At 44.2% G+C, this 23,435-nt stretch overlaps 1 protein-coding gene across 1 annotated transcript in view; it reads left to right on the forward strand.

Annotated features, from left to right (window-relative positions):
- The first annotated feature begins 2,064 nt into the window (after positions 1-2,064).
- The window catches only part of RASSF3 (Ras association domain family member 3), a 52,474-nt gene continuing 31,103 nt past the window's right edge, over positions 2,065-23,435 (forward strand). The window contains exon 1 of the mRNA XM_075149028.1: positions 2,065-2,306. Within this exon, the coding sequence (XP_075005129.1) occupies positions 2,178-2,306 (129 nt within the window). The 5' untranslated portion in view covers positions 2,065-2,177. The remainder of the gene's footprint in view (positions 2,307-23,435) is intronic.

The raw sequence follows: 23,435 nt of genomic DNA on the forward strand, positions 1-23,435 counted from the left end.
CGGATAAGATTTAAAAACACCTTTGTAATTTGAAAATGCAAATCCCTTTTTGTAGCACACCTGAGTCACTTAAAAACATTCACCTTAATCGTGATCATGGTCAGGGGCGTTATATCCAAAAGCTTTGTAAACCGAGGTTGCTGGGTCTTGGACAGGTTCAGAGGCAAGCCCAGCAGATCTCTGGTGGGACTTTCTTTTGGCACGGGGCTTGTCTTGGTGAGCCAGGTAACACAAAGCTCATTTGTCTAAAGCAAGCATTTTAATACGTTTTAGTTGCATTCAAGTAACTTGGCATTCAACTTAAAGCTATCTTGAATACCATGGGGCTTTACAGTGCCAACAAGGAGGCTCAAGATCTGACACATTTGCATCTACACTGTTAGACTCAATTATTTGTTTTTAAAAGCTCTGCAACCTTCTAATCTGCCAGATGCCAAAACTCCATACAGAAATCTGGGAGAATCAGAGTGAATGGGAAAGTAAGGATTTAACACCTCCCAAACTGGCTAACTGGTTTTATTTCTCAGTGTGAGTTGTTTTGCTGGTGTTGAGGTGACTTTATTAATATGTACGGCATACTGGTGCAGAAAGAGCACCTAACTGGCAGAAACAGACCCAGTCCCCACTTGGGTGGGTGGGTAGGAACGGCCGCACATAGCAGATGATGAGTTTGTGAGGGGCCAGCGAGATGGGGTTGGGGAAGAGGGAAAGGAGACATCAGCTAATGGCATCCCAGATACATCTGTGGCCGAGTACTGAGACCACGGGAATTGATATATTGGCTTAGACCGCAGCTTGGTAAACATGCAGCTTCAAATCTGTTTAATCTGAGGCTGTGCTGTTGCTAAAAGGTGTAGCCTGACCTCCTTCCTGATCCCCACAGCCCCGTCTCCCGGGGTTTGCTGCGGCGGCGAGTGGCTGATGTGACTCACTTCCCCCCGCGGGACCACTGCCGTGGCACCGGGGGACAGCAGGAACGCCGGGCTGAGGGCGTGCAGGAAAGGCCAGTCTGCTTTTTCAGGCAGCTGTGTAGCCTTAGGAAGCCGTACCTTAAACCCAGTATCCTGTCTGTGACAGTGACCAGCCCTAGATAAATTAAGGGAAGACATGAGAAACTCTGAAGCAGGTAATTACTGAGTGACTTGGCCTTCAGGCATTGTCTGTCGTTTCCCCCATTAATGACGAGTTTGATGTACGCCCTGCGTCTTATCAGAACTTTTGTGCTTTTGAATATGTTTCCCAGTGGCAGCTCTGGATATTCTTGCTATCTGTACAGATATCTAATCTCTGCTGAGTCTTCACAAGCCTCGCTCCTCCTTACATCCCGGGGCGATGAATTCCATTGACTTAATAGTCCGTGGGCCGATCGCAGAGGAGAGGCCAGGGCCAGCCACCCACTGCAGCTGCGGGAATTCAAGGTTGTTACTGCTCAGCACGATTGGGTCTGCTACCAGTTGCAAAGCTTAAATTCAAAGATTACTGGAAGAAGAAAGCAGGAAAGGCTTGCAATTATTTTGCCATTGGTTATTTTTTAATAACTTTGTTCTTACAGGCACATAGGGGAGTGAAATCAGGTCATTCTTAGGGAAAAGTTTGGGAATGTCTTTCTTTAGCAAGGCCCCCCTCAACTGCCTCGTTGCTTGTAATTAACGAGATGGGGTGCCGAGGTATCAGCACAGGGGCCGGGAGGAGGGTCGGTAACTCCAGCCCACGCCCGCGCTTTGATCTCCCACCTCCCGCCTCGCCGCCCCGCGGCAGTCGGGCCCCGGCACCCGGCCGCTGGGCTCGCCGTGCCGGCGGGATTCCCCCGCTCAGGCCGGGCCGGTGTTTCGGGGCCCGGGGGGCGGGAAGCGATTGGGCCGCCGCCCCCTCACCTGCTGCCCGGGGCGGGCGTCCCGCGGGGCGGGCGGGGGCGTCGCCGGCTGGCGGGGCTCGGAGCGGCGCTGCCCGCGGAAACTTGTGCGGCAGGAAGGGAGCGGAGGGCGGGAGTGGAGCCGCCAGAGCAGCTCCTCCTCCTCCTCCTCCTCCTCCTCCTCCTCCTCCTCCTCCTCCTCCTGCGCCCCGGGCCCGGCGGCGCTGGGAGAGGAGCGGCAGCGGCGGGGCCCCATGCGGCGGCCGGGACGGCGCTCTCCGCCGCCCGGCCCCAGCAGCAGCAGCACCAGCAGCCGCCGCCGCCGATGACCTGGACCAGCAGCATGAGCAGCGGCTACAGCAGCCTGGAGGAGGAGGAGTCCGAGGAGTTCTTCTTCACCGCCCGCACCTCCTTCTTCAGGAGGCCGCCGGGCAAGACCCGGGCCGCCCCGCAAGTAAGTACCGCGCGCCGGGCTGAGGGGCGGCCGGGCCGAGCCGGGCCGGGCCGCCTCCCTCCCTGCGGCCTCGGCCTCCACGTGTCCGCCGCCCCCTCCCCCACGGGGAAGGACCCGCGGGAGCCGCCTGGGCCCCGGGACAGAGCGGGCAGGAGGAGGCGGCGGGGAAGGGCTTCACTTGCCCCCGGGCTTGGAGCCCTGCGGCGGGGCTGCTGCGCCGGCCGAAGGTCTCTCCGGGGAGACCGGTGCCCCAGCTGCGGGAGCTCGCCGGGGTGCCCCACTTGGAAGCCGGCCTGAGGGAACCAGGCTGCGAGTCTGACCCCCCAGAGCCCGGCGGGCTGGGGTTGTGATCAAAAATCACATGTTCCTGTGGTGAGCAACCGTGCTATCAGCCCTGATGCCGGCTCGGCTGGCAGCTCTCCGCGGAGGAACGGCAGGGTCTGCCTCTTCGCTCCTCTCAGAACTCTTTTCGAGATGAATGACAGCCTCTTCAGCTGTTTTGTTGGCAGAGAAAGGCCCTCAGAAGTGTTCAAGTGTCTTGGTTTAAGCATTCAAGCTCAGGAAATCAACTGCAAGTGGGCTTTGAAGTTAAGAACTGATTAAAAACAAAGCAAAAACCCAAAACTAACCCCTTTTGCGGTCAGCATTGAAGTTTCAGTGGAGGACCTACAGGGCTGCAGGCAGAGTGAGAAGTGCTGGTGTGTTGAAGAAGCCTTGCCATAGCGAAACCGGCCCCTCTCTCCTAGGAGTAAAACTCGCGTCAGGGGTACATAATGGAACAGTCCCTCTCTGATCCAGAGCAGTTGTTAAACCATATAGGGTAAATGTCCCGTTTCTTTAGCTAAGCAGTCCAGCCCCCTCTCATTTTTCTCTTCCCAAAGTGCAGGATCTCTTTGCAGAGGTGGTTTGTGTCTTTGGAAACTGTAAGCTAGCGAGCCTGTTTTGTTTATGCTAGCTCTCCTTCCCCTGCTCCCACCATTGGCTGTGGCTTCTCTCTGTTCAGTGCCTGTTTCTTTGTACAAATTCTTGGTTTTTTTTCCCCACTGCATTTTGGTGTCGGTATTACTGCTGCTATGGAGACCTAGGTATAAACTTGCTTGTCAAAGCCTGGATACCTCAGGTGCCCTCTGGCACACCCGTGGGGCTTGTCAAGACCCATCGTTTGTTGCCCACGGCTGTTCCTCTAGGCTATGTTGTGCTGCAGAAAGCCAACCCTTGTTTCTGTTTCTCTGAGGTTCTCCATCTGTTATGCCCCGTTTGTGATCTGATTAAAACTTAAGCCCTCTAACTGCCCCTCAGGAAACTCCTGCTCTTGTTCGAGGAAGTGCACAGAGCTTTCTTGAGCTTTAGCTTCCTTTGCAAAGTTTGGCAGGGAGCCTGGGCGCACCCTCTCCCTACACCTGAGCTCAGGCACCTTGTGCAAATAGGCTGGGACCAGCTTTTTATCAGGTCATGGCTGCTTCCCCAAGGTGCTTCTCGCTGTACCCCTCTTCAGGGGTCGTTTTTTTCTCATCCATCTTGAGTTTCAGCCTCCCACTACCCTGAGGGACTCTGTGGAAGTTGGCAAGTCCTGCTGAGCGTCCTTGAACTTCATCTGCTAACCTATTTGGCCGGCGTTGGCTGCCACCTGGCCGTTACAGAGGAGGACCACGGCGTGACGGTACTGTGCGAACAGATACCTAGCTGCTGTCAGGCTGCGTGTAGCTCCTGTGTCATCAGATGTGAGAAGGCCCAGGTCTTGATTCAGATCCTAAAAACACATGTGTCTTTATAACGCTGTTGTGTGAGTTGTCTTACTAAATACTAGTTGTATAAGTAGTAAATTGTGCAAACACGTAAATTGCTGTATGTGATGTTAGCATTTCCAAGCAAGGGAGGATGGGAAAAAACCCTAAAATTTGATACTGTGCTCTAATAATATTTCCCGAAAGAGTGCTGCAGGGTACATGTTTAAGTATGTATTGAGTAGCCTGGAACAAATTCATCTGTATTGCTGACTCTGCAGTGTCAGAAATGCTCAGCTAAATGTTTCTAGTCATAAAGTTATTACCAGTTGCTCTGAGCTGCTGAGTTATAAAGGAAAGAAAAAAAATCCCCAAACAATGCTGAATGTAGATTTCAACAGTCATGTGGCCAGTAAGAGTGAGTTTTCCCTTCCAGCAATAACAATCCTAATAAGCCTCTTTGTACGGATGAGGATGTTACTTTTGGTTTGTATTTGAGGTTTAGTCAAAAAATGCATACTATGTCCCCTTGAGCGAAGAGAAAAGAGGGGAGCCGTTAGTTATTGTTTCTGTGTCTTTCTCAACTATACAGATACTAAGTTTTGCAGTGTGGGTTTTTTTTTTTCTCTTGTAGACGTCTTAAGTGCTGGCAATTACTTTTATGCCTCTGTCTTAGCTCCCTCTGCCCCCTTTCTTGTGGGGAAGAAATGGGTTAGAGCGTTTGGCTTGCAGCTGTGCCTGCAGAAAAACTCAGTAGTAGCATTTGGACTTGTTTTGTATGGATTTCCAAAGAAGAGAAAGAAAAAAGGAAATTAAGTAGCTGGGTGAATTTTTGTGTTCCATTTAATGGGGCAGGGATGGCTTACTTGCGTACCTCAGTTTCTGCAGCTAAGACAGGATTAATGGATTGATCTTGTGGTAGTACCTTTGGGCTTTGCCTAAGACAGCTCACCTTCTGTAGGGTGGTTAAAGGTTTGTCTCTTCCTCTTTCTTTACCACATCTAAAAAATTGAAGCATAAAAACCATTACAGCGTATGACAGGTAGCATGGTGTTTGGGGGCCAAGCAGTGGCCCCAAAGCAATTTCTTAAGCAAGAAATACTTTAATCTGAGGGCAATGTGCATAAAATGCTTTATGCTGTGGTGTTGTTCATGGAAGTTTAGCTTTATTTAAGGTTTTTTCTGTGGCTGTTGTAAAATTTAAGTATCAGAGGCTAGATTAAGCTCAGTGTGGCCCTGTTCCATGTTTGCGATGACTCATTTAATAAATGAAAAAGGAGGAACTGTAAATATTTTTGTCCCGCCAGTGTGACTGCTCATGTGAGGTAAAGTTATCCATGTGCATAGGCTTTTGCAAGATCAGACCCGTGCTTCTGTATGATCAAGCTTTTGGAAATTGTCCATTCCCTGTAGAGAAAATACCGAAAGAAGATGTTTTGCAAACTTGTGAAAGCTGACCCCTTTCTCTCCCTCTTTCCTCCACCCACCCCCATCCTTTCAGGAAAAGTGAAAACAGTCATGCCTGCTCCTGCAAGCCCTACCATATGTTGGAGGGATATGCATCTTCCTGCATATGTTTTCTACGCTTCCCTTCCCTGTGCCAGTTCCCTGTATTCTCCCACTTTGAACAGCATTGATGTAAATCCTCGCGATACTTCTCCTTTCTCAGTGGCTTGATGGACGGTGGCTTTTCAGGCGCTGTGGTTGGCGTGTGGGTTAGTTCCCAGCCTTGCTAAGCTCCTGTCTTCTGTGAGGGTCACTGCAAACACCTGGGGACATCCCTATGCTTGGTTTTGCCTGCTCTGCATTTCAATGTTCCCTGTCCCTGTAGCTTTAACAGTTAGAAACACGAGATATTTCTCTCTGTAACCGCCTTTACATGTGAGGGGTCTGCAAGAGAGGGCACCACTGTGCTTTGGGAAACACTGCTTCAGAAGCTGGCGGTGCTGTGAAGATCATGGATCCCAGCTGTTAGAAGAGGGCAAATCCTGCAGCTTGTATTCAGCATCTGGTCGTGAATAGTTTGCACGCAAAATGTGAGAAAGCTCTGCTTGAAGTCTAGTGTAAAATAGCTTGGAGATATGAAGGTTGGCACTTGGATACTGCTCATCTCTTTAAAGGAAAAAGCAACTGTGTGTTTATGCTCTGTCACCATTTCATAGAGGGCTCTGTAAAAGTGCTTGCAAGAAAAATGCAATTGCTTCTGTTGGCAGTTTCCAGAAATGCACGCTTTCCTCCTGCACCTGAGAACATGCTTGTGGCCTCGCTGTCAACCCTGGTCCTTCCTCATCTGAAGTCTGATTTCTCCTTCTCTCTTCCCCTTACTGGTCTTGGTCTTCACAGCTTCCAGACCGGCCATCTTAGTTCCTTCCCCTGCACCCGGTGCCCCCTGCCATGACATTGTTTTTGTGGCCGTCTTTTCTGTGCGTCAGTGGAATTTGCAGGTGTGGTAATGGGGGTGGGAGAGGAAATTCATAAAAAAGCTGGAAATGGAAAGCGGATATAAAAGAGCAAAGGAGGTATGAAGGGAAGAGGCAAAAGGCAGAGGGTGAAAGTCTCATCCCTAACTAGTCCTGGCAAGGTAACCAGCCATCTCTCATTCCACTGTTGGAAGAGGAGGTTTGCAGGGAAAGGTGTAGCATTTTTTTTTTTTTTAAAATGGGTGAGCTGGTTCCAGTGTGAAAAAGTAGGTAAACTTCTGTGTGCAGAAGCCCTTTTTTAGGTCTGTTCCGTATGAATTTGCACAGTGGCATTTCACTGGGAGGAAGAGAGACAAAAAAAGCATTTTATTTGGGAAGAAAACGGTTTCTAGGGGTAAAATGCAATTTGTAACTGCTCAAGTCTAGTTAGGATGGCTTTGTGTTACCACTGTCCGTTATTATAAGTTTCATGTTGTTTGGCCATTACAACTCTTCCTGGGTTTCCTTTCAGTAACATTCCCCAGGGAAAATGGCTCTTCTGACTACCAGAACAAATGAGGTTTCTAATTATAGGCTTGCTTCAGAGCCAAAAAGTTTAGGTTTGTGTTTGACATGTAGTCATGAAACTTATTTAAAAAAGCGCCAACTAAAAATATCCAGTAGTGTTTCATTCTTCTTTTTTTTTTTTTCTCTTTTTTAATCCATTTGGCAGTCAGTGAATGTTATAGGATAAACATTGTCACAGCTAAAATAATTGAAAGTTAAGAGTTGAAGGAATGAGCGGGGTAGAGATTGTATCTATTTTAAGCCCATGTCACTGTCAGAGTAAACTAGTGGTCCTTATTTTGTGTTTCTGCCTCGCTCTTCTCTCGGAGCGCTTGATGTGGCATGTGTGCGTCAGTAGCTTGGAGGAGCTTGGTGGCTGTTTTGGGGTAAACTCCGAGTCGCCTTCTGGTGCCTGACAGCCTCTGGAGGCGAGATGAGATTTATGCTCTGTGCAGAGGATGCCGATTGCTGTGCACTGGTTTATCATGGCAGTTGGTTCTTAGAATTATCAATTTAAATTTTGGGGACTTAACTATATGAAATGGTAACTACTAATACACAAAAAATTAAGGGACAAGTTTAGGAGAGATGGATTAATGTACTGTCCCAAGAAGAATTCAAGTCACTAAAACATTTAATGAGTGCTGTTACATTCAGCAATTTATTTTAAGTGTCACGAGTGCAGCAACAGTGGCAGGTAGTATTCAGACTAGGTGACTAAGTCTTATCTTTCCACTTTTGTCTTTAGTCTATTGTATTAATACTATATTAGGTGCATCTCAGGCAGTTGCTTCTCTGTTAACATAAACTTTTGGAGCACCAGCAATGTGTTACTAGCTTTGTTATTGACATTTGTTTGAATATCACCAGATAAACACTGAAATTTTTTTTTTTCCTTTGGAGAAAAAAAGACTTTGATTCACCTATCTGAGTGTTGGAGTACAGTAGCTACACTTCTCAGTGGTAAGATCAGGAGTACCGAGTATGTATGGGTGTTTTGTCATTTAAGTGATGTAATTGAGTTGGGATAATCCTGTGGCTTTATCTAAGCGCAGAGGCAGAAGGGCAGAACTCCTGGAGCTTTGGACTTCCACTGAAGCCAAAAAGTATTGGGCACCTATAGCCTTATTGTCCAAAATGTTTAGACTTCAGCTTCTTTAGATGCATGTGAATAGACATGGAGACACAAGGAGTCTTGTTTTAACTGAAGAGTCTGGTGAATTCAGGGAAGTGTTCTGCAGAGCAGCTGAGCTCAGGATGATCTGAATACACTACAGAGGTATTAAAAAACCCATAAACAGTTACTTAAGGAAGGAAAGAATTTGGTAGCCCGTTTTCATGATCTCTTATTTCAACTGTAGACCTGTGTGTAAGAACAATATCAGAAGAATCATTTTGAAAGAGGTTCTTGCTGGCTAACATTTAGCCACTGCAAAAGCAAAATTACGAAGAAAAACTGAAATGAAAACTGAAAGCGGTTTGTCCCTTGTGTAAAAAGCCAGCAGCACCGGTGTTGGATTAACAGTTGCAAATAAACCGATTAACAGCGGATTTTAGATGAAGTGGTAGATCTGTAATGCAGTGTTTGCTTGTGAGCCAAGCCAAGCAACGTAAGCGTCAGGAAGAGAGAAGTGAAAGTGACAGGTCTCCGTCATTCAGCTCTCCTCTCGGACTGCAGCTAAGGTCCTGGGGACTTCGGCAGGCAGCGCGCCGGGCCAGGCTGTTCAATACCTACTGCACTTTCCTCCCAGGTAGAAACAGTAGGGGTTTGCATATATACACTCAGATTTAAAAAAATATATATATTTTTTATATATGTATCTTATATATATACACACACATATATATATAAAAAAAAATATAACACAGACACAGATTTGTACCTTTTGAGACCAACATTCAGGAAAAGTTAAAACCAGCATGTCCCACAGACTTTAGGGGCGTGCCCTGGTGGGACTGAAGCTAACACGGCGTGCTGTCATCCCCTCCAGTTTTGGTGCAGCGCTCACCTGACTAAAATATTGTCAAGCTTTTGTATGTGTTTAGGTGCCTGTAACAAAGCCCGCACGTTTCTGTAGGCAGGTACGGATTGACTTGGCATGAGTAATTGCTGCTTTCCTTCTGGTTTTTCAGCGCACTTGCTCTTTTGTGAGGTTGATGAAATACTGCAGACAGTTTCGAGGAGAGCGCTTCCTATGCAGACATGTATTTGGCTATGCTAAGTAGCCACATGTGATTTATGTAGCAATTAAGATCATTTTCTAGTTACTCATCTGTGTGTGCTGCAAAGGAATTTGTGTTCCCGTATTCGGAGGAATCTACGCTGTGCTGAAAATAATAGTAAAAGCAGCAGTGGTTCATCTGCCTCAGAGGAAGCATCGAGTGTTAATGTTGAGTATGTAGGAGTACTTGGTGCGCTGGTTGTCAGCTTCTCTGTCTTGCTCTTTACCCACTAAGTAATTGTGGAAAATGCTGTTTGCAAGTGTGTTTCTTTTAGAAATTATATACTATAACACAGTAGGGGCAAATTACAAAGGCAGTTGTCTGTAATCTTTTATAGTTATCCCTCTTGTCCGTAATTAGGACTGCTTGTCTTGTGTTCTGTCTCCTAATTGATCTGAGGTGTGATCAAGTGTGCGGATGCACAGTCTAACCATGCTGTACTCTTCTTCAGTGGACAGTCCTTGTATCCTGTGTTTGCAGTACTCAATCAATATGGTCTCCCTAAAACCTGATTAGTAATAATAAAAACTGAAGATCAAGTTCTGATCTGACTGAAGATGATAGTTTGCTAAATAATTAAGTGTTTAATCTTATTTCCACCGAAGCAGGGGATCCCATGATTTGGCTTGTCTGCCCTGAAGAAAAGTTTGGGATAGATCAAGTCTGTTAATACTGCAAAAGTAGCTTAACGCCTTTATTGATGGCTAATAACCTCTATTGTAGAGGACTTCCTCTCAGTGACTTTTTATACATAGTTGTGCCTAGGATCACACTAGTCTGTAAACTTGGAAGAGTTTAGTTCAGATGTTTTATTTAGAGCATCACTTTTCTTTTACTGGGTTGCTCTCTTCTGAATATTTCTGCTCCTCAGGAACAAAACCTGCTCATCTTGCTGTTTGGTCCACCAGCAGCTTGATTTAGTGTGTACACTTCTAGATACGTAAGCTAAGATTATGGAAATCTTTTTGTTCAGAGCTACTCATTTCATTGCAAAATATCTTCATGGTTCATCTGAGAAGCATCTGGTAAAGCTGTATAAACTCTAGCAACTGCACTAGGGATTTCAGCATGACCCATCGTGCTTATATGTACAGAAACTGGCATATTCTTTGGCACTGCTTAAAAGATTAAGAATATGGTGGTTGCATGTTGCATAATGGGAGAATTGACCCGCATTGTTTGTCCTAATGTCTGAAATGAGTAAGTTCAAGGTTCAATGCTGTTGTGAGATCAGCATAAAAGTCAGTGCAACTTTTTTCACAATAGATGTAATTTGAACTACTATATTACAATTTTTTTGTTATGTTGTTTGTTATTGATGTGTGCAGAGATTATATAGTGTAGGCGTAGACAGGCATCTTGTGTTACCCTTTATGAAGAGTAAAGCTCATTTTAATCCTGTCAAATGTGCAGGCTCCCCATTTCCAGCAGCCGCAGTACCTGTGATACAAAAATTAGACTGATGTGATGGCTCTTGTTTCGTGATATAGTACAGGCGTAAATGCCTCAATAGGTGGTGTTCCTGAAAACTGCAGAAATCCTTAACTCTCCGTGAGGCAAGGACCTGGCAGTTTTGCCCTTGCAGCTGAAGGCTTGAAGTAGGTGTTGCTTTCACGTGTGATAGTTAAGGAATGGAGGAGGAGGAGAAGGAAGGAGTCTTTGCATAGAAGACTTGCAAGATGTTAAATAGGAACACTTGTCTGCTGCTGAGAGCAAATTGGAACAAATGATCCTGGTTGCATATGAGGTGCGGTAAAGGTCTCCTTTGAGATGGGGAGTTGATTTGTGACTTGGTTGTCTTTCAGGAGCTCCGACTGAAAGAAGGAAGGAAAAGCATTGTATCTGTCCTGCTGTAAGTGTAGGCTAAAAAATGGCCTGTTCATATTTCCGCACCAGGGAGTGCAGATGTCTTGCGTCCTGCACAAAAATGGACAGTTGAATCAAAAGTTCATACTTGGAGCAGTTGCTGTGTCGGGGTGCCCATATACAAACACTGGTATTGGAAGAATACCAGTCACACAGTCAGGGGAGCATTGCTTGTGCAGGCAACCTGATGTGAGCAGTAATCAGACTCCCATGTAATCTGCACAAGAGAAGTCCACTTTATTAAGGAGAACTTGATCTTTCATTAAAGAAATCTTTCATGGAGCCTAACTTAGCACAGTGTTACTTTTCTTACGCAGTGTCTACATAAACTGTAGCCTTGTAACTCTAAAATCTTATTTTCTGTATTTAAAAGTGCTTCTAAATCTTTGTGAGCTAATTTTCATTTAAAATGTACTATTAAGGACAGTTTGTAGTTTTTGCATGAGTTAGCAGGTTAAAATAAATTGAGTCCTGGGAGTATTTAACTTGATATTCAGGGGCCCTTTAGTTGTTGAATTAAGGGAACACCTTTTTCCCCTTTAAAGAATATGCAATGTGGGGTGATGACTAAAGAAAGGAGTCTTAATCAACTCATTCTGTAATGAAGACCATTTAGCTGCTCTTAGAGAGCCCAGTAAGTGGATCTCAGGATCTAAGTGGATGCATTCACAGTGGCTAGATTAGATAGTCTCATGGCTGGGACCATTGTAGAGTTCAAAGACTGGACCATCTTTTTCTATTTGCTAATATAATTCAGTTATTTCCCTGGGGAAATGACTCTTAAAATATCATTGAATTGCTTTACTTATCTTTTAATTTATTGTAGTGGTAAGAGACTGTGCATGTACATGTGGCTGTCTGAGGAGACAGCAGGTGCTTCTGGACATCAGTCAGATAAACCTCTGAATTAGATCATCACGTTATTTTCAACTGCACTTTTCTATTCTCATTAAATCTAAAGTTGAATTAATTTATGTAAAGAGTTACCTTTCTTAAGTTTGTTTCTTTGGGCTCCATGACTGACAGTATGTAAAGAATTATTCCTGTACAGAATTTTTTTTTTTTTTCTCCTCCAAGGTCCTGGCCAAGTGAGAACCTGTTGTATTCTTTGAGTACAAATTACTTTCCCTTCTCCTTTTAGTCCGAGACTGACTTGCAGTGCTGTGGTTTATAACAGAATCGCTGACAAATCTAAATACCTTCTTTCAACATTCTCTATATGAGCTGCAAAGTATTGCTTTGGGGTCTGCTTTGGCCTTCATGGGAACAAGTTTGTTTTCATAGAATTTGAAAAACGGTATTAGTGTTCAGCTGACCATGTGATCCACTTCTCTGAACTTTTGTTGGTCCCTTGCTTGCCTAGGAAATATTTTTACTGCTTTTTAAAAAGTACGGTGTCGGCAAAATAAAATTCAACTTACCCAAAACTACTGCATTTTAATTAAAGTATGCTAAGGAAAATATCTTCTACAAGATTTTTAATTCTGTAGTCTAAGTTGCAACTTTTTTCTTGAGAAAATACTCTGTAGACTGTTTTATCAAAGAGTAGAAGAATCTGGCTTTTTGTCACCCTGGTCTGAGTTCTTGATATGTAAAATGAAGCGGACAGCTCGCGTGCTTAGTACAGTGAGATTTTTGTGTTCTGGATTAGGCTGGGTGCCAATTGGCCAGCACACAGTGTAGACAGCTCCTACATCTTAAACCTGATCACAGCATATGTAACGTTATCCCAAATAAATGCCAAGTATTTAGGCAAGGAGGAAAACCAGTGATGCTTCTTAAGTCAATGGATATCAAATACAAAGTGGCTCTGTTGCTAGTGGAGTATATTCCATCAGGTTTCCTCTTTGGTTTATTAAACCATAGGGCACTTGTGATTGCCTTGATATTGTGATGGCAGATTTGTTATAAAATAAGGGGAAAACAATTCCTTGTGTACACCTTTCTCAAGTTCTGAATAAGAATGGAACTGTCTGTAAAAACAATAACCCTATAGAAGTGCCCAGTTGTCAGAAAATCAAGTAAGTTGGCTTGAAACACAGCAGGTGGTGTAATGCAAATCCGTTTGACTTTGATAATCAAATCACAGTGAGGTTCCTGGAAGGTTAATCCCATGTTTTGTCACCAAAAAACCCCAGTTTGTGCTCACCTGTGCCTGAGATGAACGTGTGAAGCGTGTTTTCAGTCGGTGAGGTTATTGGCCGCACTCTCTTGTTTTGGCTACTCCTGGTGTGCTTGGTTCTCCATTTGCCCTTACCCTGTCCCCCAGTGGCAGCAGTGGGCATGGAAGCTTGTGGGGGGAGTGTTGCACCTGCTGAGCTGAATCCTAGGAAAGACTTAATGTTGTTCTCCTAATACGCTGCCCTGGAAAGGGTCATCCCACTTGCAGGGGCTTCAGGGCCCTTCTAGCAAAGACCTTTGCTATGATGGTCATAGGAAGACTTTTGGTGTTTTGGATATCCAAACTGTTGTTCCATTACTTCTCCCAGGACTGCGAGGTAGAAAGATGTGCCTTAATATGAATGTCAAAGGATTTAAATAAGTTACAGATTATTCCGATAGAACAGAAGTTACAAAATGCCTTTAGAATCTTTCTGAATGTCTTCTGCTTACAGCATGCATTAGTCATGCGCAAAAATTATTAGTAGAGTTATATCACAGGTTATTTTGTTTTATGGGTAGAGTTGATGGGTTTGTCTAAATTGACAGCTGCTTTTGATTCAGTTGCATGTTCACATGATGTGAAGCTTATCTCAAGATGGGGGAACATGATTGTTTATACTGTGCTAAAAGGTTGATATTATGTGAAGTGAAACATCAAAGCACTTTCTAATGCTCTGAACTTTAAAACTCACAGCTGATTTAATTAAAAAAATAATTAAAAGGCACATCTTTCCCCACCCCTAAATACAGACCCCAAATATTCTTCAAAGCATATTTGATTTTAACAATTTGGTGATTTCCTCCCTGAGGCGTTCTTGAAGTTACTACTGGAATACGAAGATGTAGCTTTGAGTTGTGATGATAATAGGCCATTAGTGAAGTAGGTGTTCGCCTCGTAAGACAGTAAAATGACATGTTTTGTGAAAATAGCCTGGTATTTGCAAAAAAAAATCATCATAAACCTAGTGATTTTTCCTGTAACAGCCGAAGTTGATGGCAGACTTTTTTAGTGATTTACAGCTCAAAACAGCTCCTGAAGCAGCTAGTATGCCACCCTTGCTTTTTTTTTTTTTTTTTTTAAATCCCTCCCCCCGCCCTGCCTTTGAATTTTAATCGAGGGTCCTGTATTAAAATGAGTTTGGTTTTAGCTAGGCCTCTATGGCCAATGCTGGAAAAATCTTGTAATATGTAATACAGCTTTTACTGCACTATCTAGTTGTCAAAACATTATGTGGAGAATTCAAGATAGGAGCTCCATACTGTGTGTCTGGATTCAACCTCTTATACAAGTAATAACCTATATGTTTTCATCTTCAGAGATAGATCTGGAAGATACAGGGGGAAAAAAAAATCTTTCAGAAGGCATTTCACATTTGGTAGTGATTGTGTCAGAAACAAAAGGCAGCAGAGGAGTATTTATTATTATAAGGATTATAGAAGCAGCATTGTTAGTACTAGCATTGGTATTTCATTATCTTGTAGGTATGAGCATGACAGTGTGCTAAGTGCAATCATTAGAAACGTGATGCCATTCCCTGGATGTGGGAAGGAACTGCTTTTTTAGGTACTTCCAGAGGTCCTTTCTTATTCTTCCCTGTCCCCTCAGTATATGCTGCCAAATGAACCTCTAAACTGCCCTCCCAGAGAAATCCAAACTTTGATCTGACTGTTCCCAACAAAGGCAAGCGAAAAAGTATGAAACATGGCAGGGATGCCCTACCGAAACTCTGAGCTGGAATTGGATACCATTCTCTTTCAGACATGTACCAGGACATACTTCCCTGGGTAGTGCTTGCTCTGTTCCCTCTTTGTTCTTCTCGCAGTCTCTGTGCAGTTTCATGACTGTATGCTCATAAACAAGTCTTCTAACTCTGGTATAAGTTGTTACCCATATTAGTTATTGGATTGCTGATCCACACAGGTTATCTGTAAATAGGTAGTGTTTTCTTTCGGGTTCAAAACTTCACTGTACTCTACTTTTGTGGAAGTGTATGTATATAAAACACTTGTAAAAACACGATAAACTAAACATTAAACACAAGTTAGTTCACAAGATGTAACTTATGTCAAAACACAAGCCTGATCAAACTCACAATACTCCTTTTGTTTGGACATTTTGTAGAGGGTCCTGAGCACAGCCAGGTTTCCAGTCTCCTAGATTTATCCTATGAACCAAGAGGAAGAAGCGATGTCTTGCAAGGTAGAACACGAAGGGATTATCATGGAGCAGTTCATCCTACTTCCATTGGTCGTGCCCTGTAACATCTCAGCCACACACCTACAAGGTGGATGCTGCAGGTCTAAGGCTGTTTTAGAGCACGGCTGCCGTCGCTTGAGCAGAGGGTGTGGTTCCACTGCAGCTTCAGTTTAAACTAATTAAGTTATTTTTTTGCCAGATGCCTTCCTTGAACCAGATCTCTGTGTGGTTGCAAGAGGAGCAGTTCTGGTGCTAGAGTGGATGGAGGAATGTGCAGGTGGGGAGGCTGACAGGGAGGGTGGGACCTCAAGAAGCCCTATCTGGGCTTGGCTTACCTTGTGGAGCTGTGCTTTGGGAGGAAGAGCCTCAGTAGATGATGCAGTGAAGACATGCAGTGAAGAGTGTTTGGACAGATTTCTTAACTGGATAGAGATGCTACAGGTAAGCAGAAGGTGGAAAAGTCTGGGCTTTTTGGTTTTGTGCAGTTTTGGTTTGTCTTTTTTTTTTTTTAATTAAATGAATAATGCTTCTGAAAGAAGATAAGCAAGGAGAAAGCAGTAGAACTTGCTGAATGGAAAAAATTGTTTGCACTTTACTATCTGACAGAAAGTAGTGCAGCAAATAAGATTGCAGTGTAAACCTGGGATTTACTTGCAGGTTCCTGATTTTAAAAATACATGCATTTGTGTATTTCTAGCTCTTCATTTTTTCTGTGGTTTTAGAATCCTCCCTTAATTGTTCCCTGTAACAGGTTTTACAGGCCAGTTCATCCATTAGGAGACTAAAGTTGAGGGCACTATTTTAAACATATTGAAATGTATTTTAAATGCTATCCCACACCAAAAGGTAACTGCACTCTTTCCTGTGCCTTGACTAACTTCAGTCTCAACAGTTATAAAAATTTTCTAGTGCAAGTGTGAGCCTGTTAGTGGAAATCAAGTCTTAGTCCTTTGCTTGCTTTTTAAAACTGCAGGTATGTTCCCTTGCTTGCCAGTTTTGGGAGAAGTTTGGAAGGGCTTTATTAATCTGCTTGACAAAAGTATCATCAGTATCTATTTTCATGCCACTTCATAAAAAGTTTCACAGCTGAAACTATCTGCCTGTGGTAATTAATGTAGTAATCGACCTTGTGCCATGATTTTACTTTGTTATTTTGGGCTTTACTGGTTATGGCATGACAGTTACTGCTGTTTCCACAAGTGTAAATATAGGCACCTTTTTGGACACCATGACTGCTTGAGAGGAAGAAAGTGTCTTTTACTGGATGGAAAACATGCAAGGAATGCAGGTGAACAAGAAGCTACAGCAAGAGCAGAGACGTCTTCTCCTGGCAGGAGGTCTTGCTCTGGACCACTGGAAGGAGAGAAGGCTGGGCTGTGCACTCCTCCTGCCTTTCTCTAATCACGAAATGGGAGCGTCTTGACTCCTGACTGCTTAATAATTTATTTTGCTCATTTCAAAGAGGGAGAGCATCACCTGATAAGCTTCTGGACAAGGTGGAAGGAAACATCACCACTTTTTTTTTTTTCCCCTTCTTCTCCCCCACGAGACCGACGATGAAAAACAGCACTCAGATGAGTAAGGCACTAGTATAGTCAGGTTCATGGTAAATAGCAGAGCTGTGTATGCTATTAATGTAAGAGAAGTACCAAGTTTTAAAAATACGTAAAATGATACCTCATTATTTGGCAGATTAGATCTAGTTTTTTATCTTGGTTGTTTTTATTGTACGAGACATGAGACGTTTCCTCCCTTCCTTGTTCTCTTAGATCTTTCTCTTACAAATGTGTGAATCTGTTTCGGGTACTTTGTTAAAACAAACAAGGAGCAAGTGTGGACGGCTACCAGCGGATTGGAGGAGCTGAAGGACCAAAGCCTGACTGACGTTGCCGAGACCTGGAAAGCATTTGGCAGTGTGAAGGCAGTCTCTTTGTAATAGTATCTGAACTCAGCCCTTAGTGAATGCAATGCAGTGGGACACTGAGATATGAGTATAAATATTTAGATTTACATACAATGAATTTTGGTTCTGCCAATTAGTAATATCCTTTAGGAATTAATTTCAAAGTCCCTTGTTTTACTGAGAGCTGAAAAGTGGAGCAATGACCATCAGCAGCCGTTGGACTGGAAGAGCGTGTGTGCATCTGGCCCTCTGGGGACACTTGGCGTGTCCTGGTCAGGGCGAGGAGACCAGGGGAGGTTGCTTGGCCTCTGTCTCTTCCTTCTTCCCTGTCCTGGCTCAAGGTTGTCTCTGAGCAGCGATTACGTGAAGAGTTAAAACACCTACCCTGAGTAAAGGGGGTGATGTGAGCAGAGGTAGGAGCCTGGCGTGTGCTTCAGCCCGCCTGTGCGGCTATGGCTGCCCGGCTGGGCCTCCGCTCACACAGGCTCTTCCCCCATGCCCGTGCGGCGTGCCAGCATTAACAGGGGGAGAGGCTGGGACAGGGGGCTGCTGCCATGGCCTTGGGGAAAAGGCCGCTCTCCCTGCTCTCCGGAGAGCTCCGCCATGAGCTGGTGGGGGGGGGGAGGCATCGGTGCCACCAGGCCACCTGGAGAGAAGGGGCGAGCCCTGGGTCCACTTCGGTGTGGGCGCGGGGTGCTGGGGCTGGGAGGAGGCTGTGAATAGTTCGGGTGTTCGATGCGCTCCGGTTAGCGGTGCGGGGAGCTGGGCAGGCCGCGCGCTGGGCCCCATCTCCTGGGTGAGAGGAGTCCAGAGAGCGGAACAGCAAGGAGAAGGATGGCTCAGGGAGCTCCCTCTGGGAGCTGGGGCGGAGGTCTGCGTGGAAAGTGGGTGCTGTGGGTAGTTGACCTCAATGGGGCTGGTGGCTGGGTGGAGGTGGTGGTGTATGTTGCAGCAGCGCAGGTGGCGGGTTGGTGGGAGCTCTGAAGATGAACGGTGACCTGATCTGGAAGGAACTGTGAGTTTGTGCTATACAAACAGTGATGCTTATGAGAGCAGCTTATGTGTGGGGAAAGGTGTGCAGGTTTTATTTGTCATCTTTTCCTCCACCGCCTGTTTTGTTTTCTTTGTCAGGACTGGCTGGACTGGCTTTGAGCTGATACCATCAGTTCAACCTTCAGTATTTTGTGTGTTCTTTTAAACATCTTTCTTCATGACTGTGATGCCTGAAGAGGTCACAAAACAATACCTGGCTGTGTACAAATGCTTTTGAGATTATGTTTATCAATACCACTTACCAGACATTTGTTAAACACCAGTTTATTTCTAAACACCAGTATGTTGGGTAATTATTAACTGTAAATCCTTCCTTTTTGGCCGTTGTTCTCTTGGCGATTTGAAGATGGTTGCTGATAATTGGCAGGTGGTAAAAATGTTTGTCCAAGCTGAAGTCTAGCAACCACAACCCAATGCTAGTCCCTTGACTTCCTTTGCAGGATGAAGGGAATATACTTCAGAGTTTAGATGTGGTTTCAGACTGAACTTGAAGATCCTTTTATCAGAGTGTGACTGTACTGGAAATCCAGTTGACTTTCTCCAGCAGGCTTCAGGATGCCTTGGCTGTTCTCTAGAGAACTTGTTTGAAAGTAAATGCAGGATTCTTTTTTTTTTTTTTTAGTTAACACACCAGAGTAGATGAAGTATGTACTAAGTATAACAGTATTTAAAACTTGGGTGTTGACATACAGTGATATTGTGTGAAAGTGGATGGGAGACTGAAATTTGTAAAGCTGCTGTACTTTTGTATTGCGTGTTTGCCAATAAAAAGAAAAAGTGCATCATTTAATTTTTGGCTAGACAGGCAAATGCAGACCAGTTACATGGAAGTGTTTGCTCTGGCACCCCTCATTGCTTATTGAGAGTCTTTGCTTATGACCTGAATTCTGGGAAGGTGTCCAAGCCCTATGCAGGCTGAAGTGCTTATCTCTTGAGGTTTTTTTTATTATTCTGCACAACAGAATACACAGACCTACTTAGCAAATGCAGACCTACTTAGCAAATGCCCATGCAATTATAGCTCTGTGTCCCACTTCAAATTCTCCCCTCCCTCCCACTGCAAAGGATATGCAATTAAAGCTCTCCTTCCAAGGAGGTCTTGTTCTTCAGTTCCAGACTGTTCTTTTGCCTTGAACCTTGATGGTGTCTCTTTTCTTTTAATTTGAAAATGTTCTGCGTTAATGATATGGCTTATTTTCAAGGTGACCTGTCATCTTACATTAATCTCTGGAGGAAAAATTAATTCTGAGCAAAATGAATTGTTTTCTGTTTTTATTTGAATACTTGCACGATTTACAAAAGTGCATGGGAAATTTTTGCTTTATGCTTTTGGGTCCACGTTACTGATGGAACAGTAGCCTTTTACAAGTAGCTGCTACAAGAATGGTGTTTCTGAACCTCTTAAACTCCCTTTTCATTGCTATAAGAAAGTCATGTGGCATAACAGATCCATAGCGTTTGTGCAGAGCCCTCGGCTGGTGCCTGAGGAGGCTGAAAGCTGTTTGTGCGTGGAACAAGCAGAAGCATGGGTGGCAGAAATAGGAGTGGGCTTACGCTGTCTCTCAATGTGGTGTGTAGTTGTTTCAAATTCAGTTGTTGCTCTGGTGGAAGTATAACTTAAAACAAAACCTGTCCTGACTTGCTGCTGGTGGTAGGATCTCAAAACTATCCTGGCTGCCCACTTTTAGCTCTGTTTCCTGCGGAAGTGAGACTTGTGCAATTTTTCCCTTCCCTCTTCTAAGCTTAGATAAAATATTGACCAGGTCTCACAAAGGGATGGGGGACTGATGCTTCTACAGGTCTTTAGTTAAGCCGTATGCAGGTTTTGAAAGAGACCCTACTGGTGCTTCGACCATGAGAAGGGCAGTGGTGGGAGCAGATGCCATTTTGAGGCATCAGGGCATCCACTCAAGAGAGAACCATTATAATCCATACAAGGGAAAAGAACTTCAATCATAACTTGCCCCGTTGTAGCCATCCATGTGAAAGTCTTGTGCAGTTTAGTTTACAAGTAGATTGTAGGCAAGACCATAGCAAACCAGGTTTTACTAGTTCCTTTGCATGCAAACCACTTGGGGTTTTTTTGTTGCCCTTTCAGAGGCTACTGGAAGAATTTCCAGTATTAAATGGAGCTGATGCTGTCCCTGACCTTGCATCTCTTGAGTCAGAGAATGTTTTTAGAACAGCCTTGCTTTTTTAGAATAAAGGAGGACCTGGAAGTTTTGAAAAGTTGAGTAAAAAAGACTGCAGCAGCTTGGACTCTTTGTGGCAGGGACTATAGCAGGAGCATTGTTTTACATTTCTGTTCTGGCTTGCACCTCCAGCCCCCCTTCCTCTGCTTTCCCTCTGGCGTTGGTGGCACCCTGTGAGTGTGCTGCATGGGGAAGGGGAATGGGTTGCCTCCGTTGCTGCTGACTGAGGCTGTGCTGTTGTCAGCTCTGTGTGTTTATCTAGAGAAGAGTAAGCATCCTACGTGTGTTTACTCTCTTACACAGTTGTTTGGCATAGTTCAGTTCTTGCCTAGACAGTCCAGAGTCTGCTTAGTTAGAGAAGGCAATCTGCTTTTAACTCAAAACAGCGGAGAGCTGTGTATGCTCCTGGTGAAGGAGACTTGCCGTTACCTTTTCCCTGGACTTTTGTGTATTTATTGCAGTACAGAGGTTACCCCTTTCCCCTTCTTTCCCTCTGGAGTGGCAGATACTTGAGCTTCCTTCCCATCCCCCAGTTTTGCCTCTCAGCGCTTGCTCTTCTGGGATGAAGTGCTGCAGGACTTCCTTCAAAGGGATTTTTTGGCCAGGAATCTCCTGGGCTAGCTGTCCTCAGCAGCAGGCCCCTATGGATTCTGGCAGGATTATGAATGCCTGCTTTCCACTAACGGTTCCTATCACAAGACACAGATAAAAATGGACAGATACATCTTTAATGGATTTATAAACCTCAAAGGATTCGGTTTTCTTTTAAAGCAGGCATCTGGCTTTCTATCCCGTGCTTTGGCTTCCCTTGGTTACTTCAGAATCGCTGCGTGCTTCTTCCCCTGACTCTCACAGCACAAACCTTTTGTATGGTATTGGGGATGATTTCCAATGATGAGTGGGATTTAGGAATGATTTTTAGAAGCGAGGTGGTTTGTTTCTACAGAACTAATTTTCTGGAACAGCTTAATCTGTTAGTCATCAGTACTCTAAAAAACCCATGGTAGCTTTTGTGAAAAACCTGCGTATATGTCCATTTCGCAGAGACCAAAGGGCTCTTCACCAGACTAGTTACCTCCAGATGAAGCAAACCTTGTAAAATCCTTTGTTAGGACGAACAGATCAAATCTGTCTTCATCTTAATCATATCAGTCTTTTCTAGAATAAAGCAAAGGGAACAGCATGCCTTGCTCTTTGCAATTATCTGACCTGAATAAACCTTATCTTTTTTTTTATTTAAACCCAGCAATTGATGTAAGAGGGACAAGATTGAGAACTTTGTGGTTTATAAGCAAATATACAAAATGTCCTTCCATTTGATGCAATCTTTTGTATTTCAAAAGGGGAAAAAAAAAAGTTTTCATTCTGAAGTTTGTGTATGACCTAGGGTTTAGTCATATCTGATAGACACTACATGTCAGAGCAAAGGATGTTATTTTTTTTCCTCCTCTTTGCTGCTTCTACGACTTCTATCTTTGGAAAACAGGATTCCTTTTGAGTTCTTTGTTATTGTAAGCAGCTGGATCATGCAAATGACTATGTTTGTCCTTAGCAGCAAGTTGATAAGAACCATGTTAAATTCTTACCTTATTTTAATTGTATTCTGGGGTATCAGGAAGCTGAGAGGCTGTTGAGGAAAGCTGGAGTTTCGGTAAAAATACCTTAAAGCAAGAAACTAGTTTTGAATAAAGTAACAGAATATTCAAGTTTGTCATCCGGCTAAATTCCAGTATTTTCTGCGTGCCTGCGTCTTATAGCCATGCTTCCTTTCCCATTGAGGATGTGTTGCTTCATCGTCACATCTGATCAACTGCGTAAGATGACTTTGATGCTTTAAAGAAAGATGGTTCATCCTGCAGGGTGGATTATAAACAAATGATTTATAGGCAAATCATGAAGCACAGTAGGAAACTTTTTAAACATTAAGTCTGATTAGAAAGATTAATAAAGGAAATACTACTTCTGAATGCGGAAGGACAGTATGATATTTGTAGTTCTGTAATTTTAAAATACTTTCTGGATAAGCACTTCCCATGATTTGTTTCCAGTAGCAGTTGTTTTTAATGTTAATAGTCAACTGCCGGACATGCGAGATTGCATTTAAATTCATTAAGTGTATATGTTTCTAAGCGAGTGTGTGAAAATTTTGGAATGCATGAAACTTATCTCAGCGACCCTGTAATATCATAAAGGGCACGTGGTGATTTGCGTCATTTCAAGTAGCGTTTTCCCATACTAATTCTCGTCACTGCATTCTCCAAGTCAAAATTTGAATGGTGCTTATCTAATAGACATCACAGCTGTCCCTTGCTGGAGAGCTGACAGTTCATTCTGGTTGCAGAGGAAATGTATTGTCTGACTGCAGAATTGTTACGGGTTAGAGCGGGCAAAACCATACTGGCTTGACTCCGCTCTGGCGCAAAGGTAACCTGTGAGGTTGTCCATTAGCTCCAGGTGGAAAAAAATTGAGGGGGGAGGGGGCTGCCAAGTTTGAAGGTGCATGTTGAATTTCTAAGGCTGTCAGTTGTCTGCTTAGGCACGCCTGATAGCTCTGGCCTCAGTAGTTAGGAGCGCTCCTCCTGCTGTGTTGGGCTTGCAAGTCTGGACAAGGATTGTGCATGCACAGGGGCTGTTGCAGTTGATGTCTTCCTTTATTGTTTGGACTCTTGGGCTGTCTCCTGTTGATGAGACAAGCAGCTCCAGTCTTGATATCTGTTGTACTTTCCTACTAGAGCTGCTCTTTGAGGTCTTCAATCTCTCTGAAGTTGAGAAGAATCAAATAAAACTAGGAGGGAAAAAATTCTGTGTCTGTAGTCAATGTGATGCGCTTTCCTAAATGGCT

The sequence above is a fragment of the Calonectris borealis genome, chromosome 1, assembly GCF_964195595.1.
Source record: "Calonectris borealis chromosome 1, bCalBor7.hap1.2, whole genome shotgun sequence".
Lineage (NCBI taxonomy): Eukaryota > Metazoa > Chordata > Aves > Procellariiformes > Procellariidae > Calonectris > Calonectris borealis.